The 16701-nt window shown below is 42.6% G+C and overlaps 1 protein-coding gene across 7 annotated transcripts in view; it reads right to left on the bottom strand.

The window, feature by feature from the left end:
- RIPK1 (receptor interacting serine/threonine kinase 1) overlaps window positions 1-16701 on the bottom strand; it is a 50575-nt gene that overhangs the window by 15812 nt on the left and 18062 nt on the right. For 4 of the 7 annotated variants that reach the window (XM_034961372.3, XM_055113144.2, XM_003805555.7 and 1 more), the window contains 4 exons: window positions 15840-15977; window positions 13677-13905; window positions 11579-11728; window positions 7335-7411 (listed from right to left, as the gene is read on the bottom strand). In XM_034961372.3, the coding sequence (XP_034817263.3) occupies window positions 7335-7411; window positions 11579-11728; window positions 13677-13905; window positions 15840-15977 (594 nt within the window). Of the gene's footprint in view, window positions 1-7334; window positions 7412-11578; window positions 11729-13676; window positions 13906-14327; window positions 14442-15839; window positions 15978-16701 lie in introns of those variants that run through there. The other 3 variants (XM_055113145.2, XM_057302673.2, XM_055113147.2) reach the window with 2 other exon arrangements.

Below are 16701 nucleotides of genomic sequence, written 5' to 3'. Positions count from 1 at the left end.
GCAGGTGCCTGCCACCACGCCTGGCTAATTTTTTTATTTTTAGTAGAGATGGGGTTTCACCACGTTAGCCAGGATGGTCTCGATCTCCTGACCTCGTGATCCACCAGCCTCGGCCTCCCAAAGTGCTGGGATTACAGGCGTGAGCCATCGCACCCGGCCTATTTTTGTTTTTTATGTGTAGGCACTCTATTAAATATCCTGGATATTAATCCTTTGCTAAACACAATTTCTCCTTTTCGACTACCTTTCCATTTTCACGAAGTCATATACAATAATCTTTTTCTTTATACCTTGCGAATTTTGTGTGTGGCTTAAGAAACATACATGGATTGATTTTGGACTTTATGGTAGAGACAGTGATGGGCCTCTCAGATTCCCCCTCAAGGAGGGATTTGCTGCCCTGTTGCAAGGAGCTGAGTGAACAAACAGCCTGCAGCTGTGAACTCCTTTGCCCCAGGTACTCCCCTTCTGAGCCAGTGACTGAGAAAGGCGAGGGGATAAAGCCTTGGCCATTTCAGTCTGACGTGGGACAAGCCTGAGGGGCATTTGCTCAGTGCTCCCCGCTGCCAGAGCTCTCTGTCAGGCTTCGTTGCCTTCTGACTTCTTCCTCTGCTCATTCCTGCTTCCCACTCCTTCCTTGCACCCCAATCTCCAACTCAGTGGCTGCTTCTGGAAAACCCAACCTGCAAAGACTCACCTTTTCTATTAATCTATTTGATTATCCTTGCTGTAGTCTACACTGTTCTGATCTCCTCCTTCAGAATTTTCTTAGCTATCTTTGTACATTTTGTGTAACTTAAGAGTCAGCTTGTTGAATTCCATAAAGAATTTGGTTGTGCTTTTAATTAGGATTGCACTCCTTTTATAAATGATGTTGGGGAGAATAAACAGCTTTAGTATGTCAAGTCTTTCCATCCATAAACACATTTCACTGTTTATTTGGATTTATTTCATGTTGTTTAGAAAAGCCTTGCCATACTTGCCAATGTTTAGACACATAATATTATCTTATTGTGGTTTTAATTTGCATTTCTCTAATTACCAGTAAAGTTGTGCACTTTTTTGGTGTATTTATTCTCTTTGGTGAAGTGCCCATTCAGCTATTTCATCCCTGTTTTAACTGGGTTGCATATCTTTTCCTTTCCGATTTATACAATTTCTCTAGATTTTATGTATTCAAGTCCTTTGTCAGTTACGTGTGTGTTGCACTTCTCCCATTCTGTGACTGGTTTATTTATTTATTTATTTATTGGAGATGGGGTCTCATTCAGTAACCCAGGCTGGAGCGCAATGGCGCAGCCTCCTGGGCCCAAGCAGTCATCTCATCTCAGCCTCCTGAGTAGCTGGGACCGCAAGTGGGCACCACCACGCCCAGCTAATTTCTTAATTATTATTTGTAAAGAGGAGGTCTCACTATGTTGCCCAGGCTAGTCTCAAACTCCTGGCCTCAAGCAATCCTCCCACCTCAACCTCCCAAAATGCTGGGATTACAGGCATGAGCCACCACGCCCTGCCTCCATTCTCTTAATGGTTTATTTTGATGAATAAAAGTTTTAAAATGAATGTATACATTCATTTAAAAATCTTCTAAATTTATAAATGTATAAATTTATTTATAAATAATTTATAGAATTTTACAATGAATTCGTTTATAAATTCGTTTTAAACATTCATTTAAAATGTTATAAATGTTAAAATTTATCAATTCTTACCACTACAGCTAATGCTTTTGTATACTGTTGAGGATCCCCTACCCCGAGGATATGGACAAATTCTCCTATATTTTCCAATAGCTTTATAATTTTATCTTTCACATTTCTGTCAGTAATCAACCTGGAGCTGATTTTTTGGTATGGTGTAAGGTAGAAGCCCAATTTCATTTCTGTACCATGTGGATACCCAGTTGTCTCAGCACCATTTACTGAAAAGACTGTCACTTCCCCACTGCTCTACAGTGCCATCTCTGTGAAAATCAAGTTTCTAGGTATGTGTAGATCTATGGGTTTTCAACTCCATTCCAACAGTATCTGTCCAACCTACACCAATACCACTGTCTTTTTAATATAGCTTTATAATAATTCTTGACAAGAATCTGATAAGGCAAACCCTGCACTACTAGTCTTGTCCTTCTTCAAGGGCATCCTGGCTGTTCTTATTCTCTTCTTTACCTTTTCATATGGATTTCAGAGTAGGTTTGTCAAGTTCCACTCCTCACACCCACTTGCCACACACACACAAAACTAAAGGTTGAGATATAGGCCGGGCGTGGTGGCTCACACCTGTAATCCCAGCCCTTTGGGAGGCCAAGGCAGGCGGACCCTTTGAGGTCAGGAGTTTGAGACCAGCCTGGCCAACATAGTGAAACCCCATGTCTACTAAAAATACAAAAATTAGCCGGGCATGGTGGCGCACGCTTTTAATCCAGCTACTCGGGAGGCTGAGGTAGGAGAATTGCTTGAACGCGGGAGGCAGAGGTTTCAGTGAGCCGAGATTGCGCCTCTCAACTCCAGCGTGGGCAACAGAGCAAGACTCTGTCTCAAAAACAAAACAAAACAAAACAAAACAAAATACTTGGCTGGGCACGGTGCCTCACACCTGTAATCCCAGCACTCTGGGAGGCTGAGGCGGGCAGATCACGAGGTCGGGAGATCGAGACCATCTTAGCTGACACGGTGAAACACCATCTCTATTAAAAAAAAAAAAAAAAAATTCGCTGGGTGTGGTGGTGGGCGCCTGTAGTCCCAGCTACTCAGGAGACTGAGGCAGGAGAATTGTATGAACCCAGGAGGCAGAGCTTGCAGTGAGCTGAGATCATGCCACTGCACTCCAGCCTGGGAGACAGAGCGAGACTCTGTCTCAAAAAAAAAAAAAAAAAAAAAAAAAAACCAAAAAAAACTTGAGATATTGGTTGAGATTGCATTGATTCTATAGATCAATTTGGGAAGAGCTGACATCTTCGTACTATGGTGACTTCCGAATCACAAAGTAAATGGTATATTTCTTCACTTACTTTGGTCTTATGTCTCTCAATTAAGGTTATACTTTTAGAGTTACTACATACGTTTTGTAAGATTTATTTTTATATATTGATTTTTATAACTAAACTATTATTAATTTAAAAGATACTTTTGAGTTTTTCTATGTACACATCCTATAACCTATGAACAGTTTTGTTTCTTCTTTTCCAATCCTGTATCTCTTCTTGCTTTTTCTTGCTCTACTAAAATAGCTAGGGCCTCCAGTACCAGGCTGACCAGAAATAGGGGTGGTAAGTAGCTTGGTCTTGCATATTATTTCAGAGAAAAGTGGGCTGGACACAGTGGCTCACGCCTTGTAATTCCAGCACTTTGGGAAGCTGAAGAGGGCAGATGGCTTGAGCTCATGAGTTTGAGACCAGCCTGGGCAACATGGCAAAATCTTGTCTCTACAAAAAATACAAATTAGCCAGGCATGGTGGTGCATGCCTGTCGTCCCTCAGGGGGCTGAGGTGAGAGGATTGCTTCGGCCTGGGAGGTCAAGGATACAGTGAGCCGTGATCACGCCACTGCACTCCAGCCTAGGCAACAGAGTAAGACCTTGCCTCAAAAAAAAAAAAAAAAAGGCTGTTAACATTTTGTTAAAATAAGTACAAAACTTCTGTTCGTTTCAAGATACCTTATTATCAGAAAAGGAATTTCTTTTCTGACTTGCTAGCATTTTTAATCATGAATAAACATTACATTTTATCAACAGATTTATCTGCATCTGTTGAAAAGATATATCTTTTTCTCATTTAAGAAGACAATGTAATAAATTATAATGACAGATTTTCATAAAGTTAAACTAACTTTGCATTCTTGGCAGAAACCGAATTTTGCATTTGTTCTTTGATGAATTGAGTTTGTTTATAGTATTTTATTTAGAACTTTTGCATCTATACTGTTAAACAAGATTGGTCTGTAATTTTCCTTTCTTGTACCTTATTTTCCAGTTTTGGGAATCAAGGTTATGCTTACACAAAGTGAATCTGGAAGAGTTCTCTCTTCTCTATTATCTAGAGAAAACTGTATAAGATTGACATAATTTCTTCATTGAATATTTGGCAGAAATCATTGATGAAGCTCTCTGTGGGGTTTTCTCTATAGGAAGTTTTTTTTTTTTATCACTGCTTCTTTTAATAGTTACAGGAATATTCTAAGTTTCTATCTCTATTTGAGTTAGCTTTGCTAAATTGAACTTTTTTAAGACATTGGTCCATTTTATCTAAATTTTAAAATAATTAACAAAAAGTTGTTCATAATATTCTCTTAATACCATTTGATGTCTGCAGGACCTATAGTGATTCCTCCTTATTCATGGATTTCAATCTTGTCTCCTTTTTTGTCAGTCTTTTTTTTCTTTTTTTTTCTCAGAAGTAGGGTCTCACTCTGTTGCCCAGGTTGGAGTGCAGCAGCATGATCACAGCTTACTCCAGCCTCAAACTCCTGGGCTCAAGCAGTCCTCCCATCTCAGCCTTCATGGGACTACTGGCACATGCCACCATGTCTCATTAATTTTTTATTTTTTTTTTTAGAGATGGGGTCTCACCGTGTGGCCTAGGCTGGTCTCAAACTCCTGGCCTCAAACGATCCTCTCACCCCAGCCACCCAAGTAACTGGGATTACCTCACACCTGGCTCTATCAGGTGTGATTAGTCTATTGTATTAGCCTTTCGAATAACCAATATTTGGATTTTTTGATCCGCTGTTAGTTACTTTCTGCGGCATTAATTTATGCTCTTTTCCTTATTATTTACTTCTTTTTTCTCTAGGTTTATTTGCTATCTTCTTCAGATAATGTTTGGCTAATTAATTTTCAGCCTTTCTTCATATATATATATATGAAATATTTATTTATTTAAGGTTATATTAAGTACTCCTTTGCAAAGTGCATTTTATAATTTTAATATGTAGTGTTTTGTTAGCCTTCAGTGAAAAATATTTTCTAAATACCATTGTGATTTATTTTTTTTGATCCAAGGGATATTTAAAACTATATTTCGTTACTTCTAACCACATAAGATTTTCCAATTACCTTTTTAAAATTAATTTTGAACATAACTGAAATATAGTCAGAGGACATTTTTATGATTACAATCCTTTTAAATTGAGACTTATTTGATTTCCCAGCACATGGTCAGTTTTTGAAAATGCTCTGTATGTTCTTGAAAAGCCTTTAAAGGTAGGTGCGCTGCAGTTACTAGGTGCAGCAGGTAGGTACTCTGCAGTTACTAGGTGCAGCAGGTAGGTACGCCGCAGTTACTAGGTGCAGCAGGTAGGTACTCTGCAGTTACTAGGTGCGGCAGGTAGGTACTCTGCAGTTACTAGGTGCGGCAGGTAGGTGCGCTGCAGTTACTAGGTGCGGCAGGTAGGTACTCTGCAGTTACTAGGTGCGGCAGGTAGGTACTCTGCAGTTACTAGGTGCGGCAGGTAGGTGCGCTGCAGTTACTAGGTGCGGCAGGTAGGTACTCTGCAGTTACTAGGTGCGGCAGGTAGGTACTCTGCAGTTACTAGGTGCGGCAGGTAGGTACTCTGCAGTTACTAGGTGCGGCAGGTAGGTGCGCTGCAGTTACTAGTTGCGGCAGGTAGGTGCGCTGCAGTTACTAGTTGCAGGAGGTAGGTACTCTGCAGTTACTAGTTGCGGCAGGTAGGTACTCTGCAGTTACTAGTTGCAGGAGGTAGGTACTCTGCAGTTACTAGTTGCGGCAGGTAGGTACTCTGCAGTTACTAGTTGCAGGAGGTAGGTACTCTGCAGTTACTAGTTGCGGCAGGTAGGTGCGCTGCGGTTACTAGGTGCGGCAGGTAGGTGCGCTGCGGTTACTAGGCGCGGCAGGTAGGTGCGCTGCGGTTACTAGGTGCGGCAGGTAGGTGCTCTGCGGTTACTAGGTGCGGCAGGTAGGTGCTCTGCGGTTACTAGGTGCGGCAGGTAGGTGCGCTGCGGTTACTAGGTGCGGCAGGTAGGTGCGCTGCGGTTACTAGGTGCGGCAGGTAGGTGCGCTGCGGTTACTAGGTGCGGCAGGTAGGTGCGCTGCGGTTACTAGGTGAGGCAGGTAGGTGCGCTGCGGTTACTAGGTGCGGCAGGTAGGTACTCTGCGGTTACTAGGTGCGGCAGGTAGGTACTCTGCGGTTACTAGGTGCGGCAGGTAGGTACTCTGCGGTTACTAGGTGCGGCAGGTAGGTACGCTGCGGTTACTAGGTGCGGCAGGTAGGTATGCTGCAGTTATTAGGTGCAGCGTATCCTGTGTTTCCGTTACGTCAAGTGTGTTCGTCATGTTCTTCCTGTCTTCTATATCCTTACTGATTTTTGTTTGCTTGTTCTATCAATTGAAGAGAGATGTGTATTAAAATCTTCAGTTTTAATTGTGGATTTGTCTGTTTTTCTTTGAGTTCTGTCACTTTTGGCTGGTTGATTTTGAGGTCATGTTATTGAAGGTAGATCCACATTTAAAGCGGTTATACTTTCCAGATGAATTGGGCCTTTTATCATTATGAAATATTCCTGATTGTCTGAGGGAATGATTTTTTGCCTTAGAGTTTATCTTAGCTGATTCTAATCTCTTTTTTAAATTATATTTTAAAGTCTCTGCCTGTTTTATTTGCCGTAGTCTCCTGTTCATGACTATGGGTTAAGTTGCTGGAAGATGGATGGCAGTAGCTTGATTCCAGAGTTGGCAGGGGGGCGGGGTGGTCTCCATTCCTCTTAGTTGATTGGTTCCTAACTGGGCCTTGTCATGCCCCTCTAACCCCAGAAACCACCTCCTTGCTTCAGTCTTGGGCAGATGCTGCTGCCATCTGTTGCTAAGTACAGGGGAAGGAGGGAGAGAAGCCGACTTTCCTAAATAGCATAAATGAGGTTCTCAGATGACTCCCCTGTCAACATCCCAGGTGACTGTGCTGTTGCTTCTGCACACTGACCCAAGACTGCCCCTCCGGTACTTCTTCCTCAGCATTATGTCTTGGGCTAGTATTCCTTGTCTGTTATATGTCTCAGCAGAATAATTCTGTGGTCTTTCTATCTTTCAAGAATTCCTCAAAATGGCTGATCCACTTATGGTACTTTCCAATCTTTGCCAGTGACATTGTGCTTTTGTTTTCATATTGCTATATATGTTTTCTCTCATTTCATGAGTTTTGAAGGAGAAATGTGTCCAGTATGCCAACAGGATGATATGTGCAGACAATTGCTCATTTTGTTTTATATGTTTACCAAGCTAGCTTACCTCAAATCTCAATAACAAATCACTTTGTTTTGGTTTTCATGATTGACAGTATATATTTTGCTATGTTAATATTTTGAGCATCTGCTATATTGCCTACCTTTAAACTCTTCACGTCCTCTTCTACACTTTCTTCTAATTGACTTAAATAAAAAGGCCTAAATTTTTCTTCAATGCCTGTAAAAGTAAAATGTACTTTAAATTTCTTAATTATTTTCTAACATAAAATAAAAATATTAGCCATCTATTATCTTTGAATTACTTACCTCAATCTGTGGGCAAAGCTTAAATAAAAATTTAAGCTCCAAATCACTGACTCTGATAGAGACTAATAAGATTAATAGACAGAACAAGGGATAGGCTAACACAGGAAACCAGGGGTTTCTGCCTCAATAGCCTGTGCTCTTTGTGCTTTTTATTCGTGCTGCAGTTTCTCTGGCTGCAACACAAACTGCTCCCTGATGTGAGTTCATCTCCAGCTGAACAGGGATGGGCGAACTCCATGTTTCTGTCCCTCTGGCATCAAATTTATGAGAGGTGGGGATAGTCAGAGGAAGGATTTAGTGTAATGGGTTACAGCTGTTAGCCTTAAAAGAAAAAAGAAACTTCCAGTTCCAGGAAGATGGAGTGGACATACTTTTTTCTTATTCTTCCTTCTAAGTACAACAAAAACATCCTATATATTATTTATAAAACAAACATACAGAGTCTCTGAAAGGAGAAGAGAAGGAGGCAGACCAGCAGGAAACCTCGGGATCAGATGAAACACACGATAGTGAGTTCACTGGATTTTCTCTTTTCCTCATATATCTCAGACTTGGCTGAAAAGGTGGCAACCTCAAACCATCAAGAGCCACAGATAAAAAAAAATCTCCAACCAAAGCCTGCTCTTTCTAGCCAAAGAACTAAGCAAGGGGCAGCAAGGGACAGACAGAAAACCTTTAGCCAGTCTACAGCCATGCCATCCTGAATATGCCCAAACTTGTCTGATCTTGGAAGTTAGGCAGGGTCAGGTCTGGTTAGTACTTGGATAGGAGAAAACTTATAGTCAACAACCATTCTGTTCCAGCAAACCACCACAGAAAAAACCCTGTGGCTCCAACCCCACCCACAGCAGCTAAGGCCAAGTGGAGAGCCTCAACATCCAACCGCATGAGACAGTAACAACGTAACCCAACACCCCCACCGGGGTAATGTCAGAGAAGGCCCAACAGGAAGCCAGGGCTGTCCTACCTGCCAGCTGATAATGAGCGCCTCCACTCCCATGGTGTCAGGAGAACACAAGAATAGCCTGGATTTGCCCCACATGGCAGTAACAAGACCACCCTTCCCTTCCCCACTGGGGAAGTGTCAGAGGAGGTCTAGCGGAGAATCAAGACTTTTAACATTGCCCAGTAGTAATGAGGTACCTTCACCTCTGTGTCAGTGGGGACCATGTGGACTCTGCCAGAATTCCCACCCCTGATCAGCAGTGAAGAGGAGCCTCTGACCTTGGGTGTCAATAAGGGCTGAGTCGAGAGGCTGAACTTCTACCTCTACCCAGCACTAATAAGCTGACCACCACTCTTCCCTTGTCAGAGCAGTGTCAGGAAAGTTCAGTTAAAACAGAAGACTTAAAGAGGATACAGAATCTCCAAACATAGGAAGAAAATGTACAAGTTTCAACAGAAAAATTACCCATTACATTAAGAATCGGAAACTGAATGAAATAAGACAATCAATAGATGCCAATACTGAGATGACAGCAATGTCAGAATTACCTGTCAAGGATTTTAAAACAGCCATGATAAAAACGATTCAATTAATAGTTATGAACCTGCTTGAAACAAATGAAAAATAGAAAGTCTCAGCAAAAAAGGGGAGAATATAAATTTTAGAGCTGAAAACTTTAATGACGAAAACATAATAAAAAGCTTGGTAGGCCGGACACAGTGGCTCACACCTGTAATCCCACACTTTGGGAGGCCAAGGCGGGCTGATCACAAGGTCAGGAGATAGAGACCATCCTGGCTAACACGGTGAAACCCTGTCTCTACTAAAAATACAAAAAATTAGCCAGGTGTGGTGGCGGGTGTCTGTAGTCCCAGCTACTCGGGAGGCTGAGGCAGGAGAATGGCGTGAACCCGGGAGGCAGAGCTTGCGCCACTGCACTCCAACCTGGGCGACAGAGTGAGAGTCCGTGTCAAAAAAAAAAAAAGCTCAGTAGACAGGTTCAACTGTGGAATCGAGGAGAAACAGAAAAATCAGTGAACTGGAAGACAGAATGATAGAACTTACCCAGTCTGAATAAGGGAGAGAAAATTAACTGAAAAAAACAAACAAACAAAAACAAAAAAACAAAAACAAAGCCTCAGGGACCTGTGGGACCATAACCATAACCGAAGATATAGTTTTTATGTTGTCAGAATTCCAGAAAGAAAAGAGAAAGAGGGTGGGGGTTAAAAAGTACTTACAGAAATAATGGCTGAAAGCTTCCCAAATATGGTTTAAGAGGCATAAACCTACAGATTTAAGAAGCTGAGCAAAACCTAAACAGAATAAACCCAAAGGAATCCACACCAAGATAAATAACAACTAAATCTCTGAAAAATAAAGACAAAGTCTTGAAAGCAGCAAGAGAAAAATAACACCTTCCCTATAAGGAAAAAAATTTTAGAATGACAGAGTTCAGACATATCCTAAAAGAATGATTAAGGAAAGTTCTCTAAACAGAAAGGAAACAATAAAAGAAGACACCTTGGAGAATCAGGAAGGTTTGATTTTGTTCATGGCAGGTAGCACCTAAAATCCTTGGAGTCTTCTAAGAGTGTCTTTTGGGTGGGGTCAGAAAACTAGGCAACTTCAGAATGGGGGCTAGCAACCACAAAGACCAAGCTATAATTAGAAGGTTGGGACTTTCAGCTCCACCTCTGACTTCCAGTGAGGAGAGAGGGACTGGAGATTAAGCTCAAGCACCAATGACCATGATTTAGTCAGTCATGCGTATGTAATGGAACTTCCATAAATCACCTTAAACGGTGAGGCTTGGAGAGCTTCAGGTTGCTGAACACACAGAAGCACTGGAATGCGGTGTGTCTTGAAAGGCTATGGAAGTTCTGTACACCCTCCTCCCATACCTCACCTTGTACATCTCTTCCATTTGGCTGTTTCTGAATTGTACCCACTGCAGTAAAAGGGGAGACGTAAGTAAAATGTTTTCTTGAGTTCTGTGAGTCTTTCTAACGAATTACCAAACCTGAAGTGGGGCTTGTGGGAATACTCAAATAAATTTGTAGCTGACTAAGCAGAAGTGTGAGGAGCCTGGGTACCCCATGCTGCTGAGGATACAAGAACCTGCATCACTCGGACACCGAACATAAAATGGCACAGCCCCTCTGGGAAAATGTTAGGGAATTTTTTAAATAAACTGTACATGAAACTACCATACAACCTGGCTATTGTACCCCTGGGTATTACTCCAGAGAAATGAAGACTTATATTCACACAAAAACATGTCCATGAATATTTACAGCTGCATTAGTCCCAACAGTTAAGAACTGGGAACAAGTCTTCCAAGGAGTGAGTAGTTAACCAAACCGTGGTACATCCACACCATAGAATACGGCTCAGCAAACATCCCGGCACCTTTCCTCATCCCTGTATGACAAGGCCAATCTAGACGGCAAAATACTTTCTAAAGATGCCAGCTAAACAAGGGAGGGGATGGAAATAAAAGAAGTGAAGAAGCAAGAAGGCTGGTCAAAGCCACCTAAGTGCCCATAGACGGATGAATGGATAAAGAAAATGCACTCCATTCATACAATGGAATATTATTCAGCCTTGAAAAGGAAAGAAATTCTGACATATGCTACAACACAGATGAACCTCGAGGACATCATGCCAAGTGGAATAAGCCAGACACAAAAGGACAAATACTGTATGATTCCACTTATATAAGGCACTCAGTGCAGTTAAATTCACAGAGACAGAAAGTAGGATGGGGGCTGCCAGGGGCAGGGAGAGAGATGATGGAAAGTGAATGTACGATGGGACTGTACTTACTGCCCCTGAACAGTGCACTTGAAAACAGTTACAATGTTAAATTTCATGTTATGTATATTTAAACCCAAGTTAAAAAGTTAATTACAAAAAAAGGAAACAAGAAGGCCTTATGTGCCATCATGCTTTTGAGAGAGAGGGCTTCTTTGCACTGAACAACATGTTTGAAATCTAGAAAATCAGTTTAAAACCACAAGTTAAGTCGAACTCAGTTTTCTGAGGATTCAAACCAAGTTCCTAACAATATGTTACTAGGAAAATCACCACACAGGATGCATCCTACACAGTCAGAAAAGATGCTCTTACCAGGAAATGTCGGCCGAGCTTCCGGATTCGCTTCCCAGCAGAGCTTCATGAGACTGATAATTTCTCTTGGGCAGTACTCAGTGATGTCATCCACATCTGGCCTGTTCCCAGATTTTATGCACATTATCAACTGCTGCTCACAGATAGCATCTACAAAGCAAAGACTTTCTTTCAGGTCTTGCTCCTCTCTCAGGCAGGAAGGTGACAGAACTTGAACAATACTGCTCATTTTTCTCAGCCTCTGGTACAGCTGCCTCATTCCATAGAGTGGAATGGCCTTATGACAAGGAGCTGACATATTCCACTATAGAGATGACCAAACAATATCTTAATGTCTGCAGATAAAACAAAATTCTCGACAAAGCTGCCTGCTGATGGAACAAAAAGATTATGTGGGCAAGGCCAACGGCATGCTCCATGTGCAAAAGCAAATACGGGGCAGTCCTTGTCTTTAGGAGCTCAGTTTAATGAGAGTGACTTAAAACACAGAGTGATCATTGCTATTCAAGAAGGATGAGGCTGGGCATGGTGGTTCACACCTGTAATCCCAGCACTTTGGGAGGTTGAGACAGGCGGATCATGAGGTCAAGAGATCAAGACCATCCTGGCCAACATGGTGAAACCCCGTCTCTACTAAAAATATAAAAATTAGCTGGGCATGGTGGTGTGCACCTGTAGTCCCAGCTACTCGGGAGGCTGAGGCAGAAGAATTGCTTGAACCTGGGAGGTGGACGCTGCAGTGAGCCGAGACTGCACCACTGCACTCCAACCTGGCGACAGAATGAGACTCTGTCTCACGGGAAAAAAAAAAAAAAGGATGTACAAGGGGTTCCAGTAGCACAAACCTGACTAAAAAGGTCCAGGAAGGCTTTGTTGAGTCCAGAAAAATTAGCAGGTAAAGAATGGGAAAGGGAGACTTAAGGAGGAGGACTCCAGGCAAGAGAAGCAGGATATCAACAGACTAGAAGTTACAGAGATCATGACGCATCCCACAAATTCCTCAGTGTAACTGCACACTGACAAAGAAGGGAGGGTTAGGGACGAGGCCAGTAGAGAAGCAAAGGCCAGAACATGAAGGCCTTTTATTCCACGCTGAGGAATTCGAACTTCATCCTGAAGACCACAGAGCATCTGGGAAGGATTTCCAATATGTGAGGGAGAGGGTTGCATGTGCCTTTTAGGACGACCATTTTGGCTGCCACATGAATGGTGGATGGTGGAAGGAGCCTGCTGCAGAAACGAGGCGGGTTTGAACTGAGCAGAGGCCAGTGGAGACAGAGAAAGGCAGATGGGTTGCAGATATATCTTGAGTCATACATATATCTTGAATTCATAGGTTTTGAGATCTGATAGAATGTGGGAGAGAGGGGCAAGGGCGAGTCTGGGATGACTCTAAGGTTTCTTATTGGGCAACGACTTGGTAAAAGGATGGCGATGCCACTTCCCAAGCATATGAAGAGGGGTGAAGCGGGGCGAGCTGCAGGACAGTGTCGACAAGATGGTTGTGTTTGGGGGATGCTGCTTTGGAGGTTCCTCTGGTACCTGCGATGGATCTGACTGTAAGACAAGTGGATATCCAGGCCAGAGCCAGAGACACAGATTTAAGAAGCATTTGCAAAGAGATGATCATCAAACCATGGGAGCTGATGATCACCCAAGAAGAGTATGTAGGACAACATCCATCAGTTTATGCACTTAACAAACTGCAGAGTGTCTCTATCCTACACAAGCCACGACTTACTCATCTTTATATTCCCAATGCCGACTCAAGTGCCCACAGTAGGGACTGAAAAGAAATAATTCTTGAATGAAGGAGCAAGTGAATGAGTGAAAGTATGAAGTGTATGCCTTGTAGTGTGAAAGGCTAAGTCCTCACAAGCAGAAACAATCAACTTTCCTGTCTAGGAAGAACCCTGGAATTTCACAGCACCTCTCCAGCTAATGACACACTATCGAGGTTCCTATTCATCCTATGATCACTGATTCCTCAATGGGATTACTCATTCATTCAAAAAAAATTTACTGGGCACCTATTAGTTCCAGGCACAGTGCGTGTAGATGCTGAGGGGACGGCAGTGGAAAGTAAGTAATGCCTTACTTTCATATGGCTCCTTATTTGCAAATATCGCCCAGAGTACTACAGCAAAGCTGTACACATCCGACTTCTCTGTGGGCTTTGCGTTGACGTCATTCAGGTGCTCGGGCGCCATGTAGTAGAGGGTGCCGCCATTCTTCCTAGCGGTGCCGTCCACTTCCCTCAGCTCATTGTGCTCTTCATTATTCAGTTTGCTCCACATCTTAAAGGAGGCAAGGCCGAGGTCTGCGATCTGCGAAAGACATTGAGCCACTGGGATTGTTTGGTGAAGGCCGTAAGCAAATCAGATCTGACTTTCAATTTTGGGCTTATCCATTATACATAAGGTACGGTAAATGTTCCAGAAATGGTTGCACTGGGCAGGTTCAAAACAGCAACTTCTCAACAGACTCATAGAAACTGTGTGTCTCCTCAGCCATTTGTAAAATGTCGCTCAGGAAACGTTCACATGAAATTCTGGTATCGTATTCCTTATGCAGTAAGGGGGAGGGAAAGCGGAAGACGTTTCTGACAAGAACAGTAACAACCAAACATATTTATTCTAATTCCCCATTGACTCTGCATATGTTTTTCAACTATTTCTAGGGCTTGGGGGGAAAATGGTTATTTTCTTCTCTGCACATTTATGTAGCAGACAGTGGCTAAATACTACACCTTCTATTTCCCCAAATGGTGTCCAGAGGCCCATGGATGCGAGTGCCCAAGGATCCCAAAGACACACTGAGGATAAGGACTGCAGTGTTGCTTGTTTTGAGCTGTAGCCTGAACCTAAGAGGAGATAGGGTGGAAAGGAGGAGAAAAACAGACAAAAAAGCAGAGAGAAAAACAGCAAGGTCAGACACAGAACAAGAACAGTGGTGGCAGGGCAAAATGACAGAGCAGCACAGTTCAGAAGAGAATACAGGTGCCAGTTCCACTTCTGCCTCCAGGAATCCAAGCAAGCATGTGGGGATGAACTGTGGCACATGAGTACCTAAAATCCACAGATTCTAACCCACGACATAAGAGGGAAGTCATGAATTTGAAGATAGGTTATGAATAAGGAATTTTTATTCCCAGCCCTTTGTCCAAGACTAGGACAAAGCGCTAGATGCAGAACCTGCTGGTGGTGAGAGGCCCCTGTGTCAGCAGCTCCTGGGTGCCTCCCCCAGGGCTGCTTCCCCTTCCGCTTCCCCTTTTGGATTCTTGTGCTTGGATTCCTGCTGCGGAAGCCAATTAGATATGACACTCCCCCTAGCTAAATCCTGCCCTTGAATGAACAAAAGAAAAATCCCTTTCCCTTGTTCCCTTTACGACAATGGAAAGAATGTGTTCAAAGGAAACTGATTTTTAAAATACAGACAGAAGTAAACAATCAAATACAAATATAAAACAAAATTTCAAAGTAGAGGTTTTGATGCACTGCTGATTTTTTTTTTTTTTTTTTAGGCAGAGTTTCGCTCTTGTTGCCCAGGCTGGAGTGCGATGGCACAATCTCGGCTCACCACAACCTCCACCTCCCCGGTTCAGGCGATTCTCCTGCCCCAGCCTCCCGAGTAGCTGGAATTACAGGCATGCACCACCACGCCCGGCTGATTTTGTATTTTTAGTAGAGATGGGGTTTCTCCATGTTGGTCAGGCTGGTCTCGAACTCCCGACCTCAGGTGATCCGCCCACCTCAGCCTACCAAAGTGCTGAGATAACAGGAGTGGGCCACTGCACCCGGCCGCTGATCTCGCTCTTAGGCCATATCTGAACTCTAAGGATTTTCCGCACACACCTTCACATTCCCCTGCATTTCCAGAGGAGGAGAGTCTTGGTGACACAGATTTCCTGGAGAACATTATGACACCAATGGCCCACTCCAGGATGAAAAGGGCAACCCTTGAATGTTTCTAAATGTTTCTAACAGAGGAAAAAACACAGTCTAGGAAAGAGGTCTTCTCATCTACCCCATTCAACTCCACTCCTCCCCAAAAGATATGAGTTATCCTGACAGTTATCCTGATCCCATCAAGCCTGCAGCCTTCCTCTCAATCACCGGTAGAGCCTTTCGGCACCATCATCAACAGTTATAAGCTGAGCTAGGTCTTCCTTTAGCTTCTCCAATGTACAAGAATGGATTTACATTGGAGAATTAAAACTAAAATCACCCAACTTTCTGGAAGCCTACCGATGATGGTTTACCTTAATGTGGAAGTCATTATCAACAAGGATATTTTCAGGCTTCAGGTCCTTGTGTATCACGCCTTTTCCATGTAAGTAGCACATTCCTTCAATGATTTCCAAAATTATCCTTCCTTTTACAGAAAGCGGAGTACTCATCTAAAACAAGTGATATTAAGTCTATGAAATGGAAAGGTTATCAAATAGGCCAAAGCAACTGTTTCATGAAAGGGTGGTGGGATCTGAGCCTGAGGAGAGGGTTACCAGGTTTCCTTCCAGCAGGTGCACCACAGTACTGCTGTCACTGGGAAACAAGAAAGATTTCATTCGGTGGGGGCAGAGGGTATTCGTGTTGTATTTTGTTAGTGTAAAAACAAAAATCCCACAATAATTTGGTAATGCATAAAATACTATAAAATTAAGCTCCTTGAGAACAAAAATATATATTATTTAGGACTGTATCTTTAGAACCTAGGATTGTACCTGGAATGCTTGTTGAATGAATGGATGAATAAATATACGAGCAAGCAGTTTCTGTGGGATACTCATACGACATCATACTAAGTTTACATTAAGGACATGAACAATGCCATGCAAATGTCGCGTGTAAAATAACATTAAGAGAAAAAAGAATACAAGGGAACATGTTCACACTGATTACAATCATAGAAAAATCTGAGATAAACATGATGTTAAAACTACGCTTAAGTGAATTAGTATCTATTTGATGACCTGGTAGCAGATACTTCAGGCTTCTGTAGAGTCTCAGGTCACTGGTTCTTATAATTGTATTCTTGTTATGTGAGCATCAATACTAACAGAAACAATTCCAGTTTCTATTATAGTGGTTAAATTACAGTTTTGCTTAACAATAAAAAATCAG

Source organism: Pan paniscus, chromosome 5, assembly GCF_029289425.2.
Source record: "Pan paniscus chromosome 5, NHGRI_mPanPan1-v2.0_pri, whole genome shotgun sequence".
NCBI lineage: Eukaryota > Metazoa > Chordata > Mammalia > Primates > Hominidae > Pan > Pan paniscus.
The sequence above is the reverse complement of the archived record's forward strand: the minus strand, read 5'-3'. Positions and strand labels throughout refer to the sequence as shown.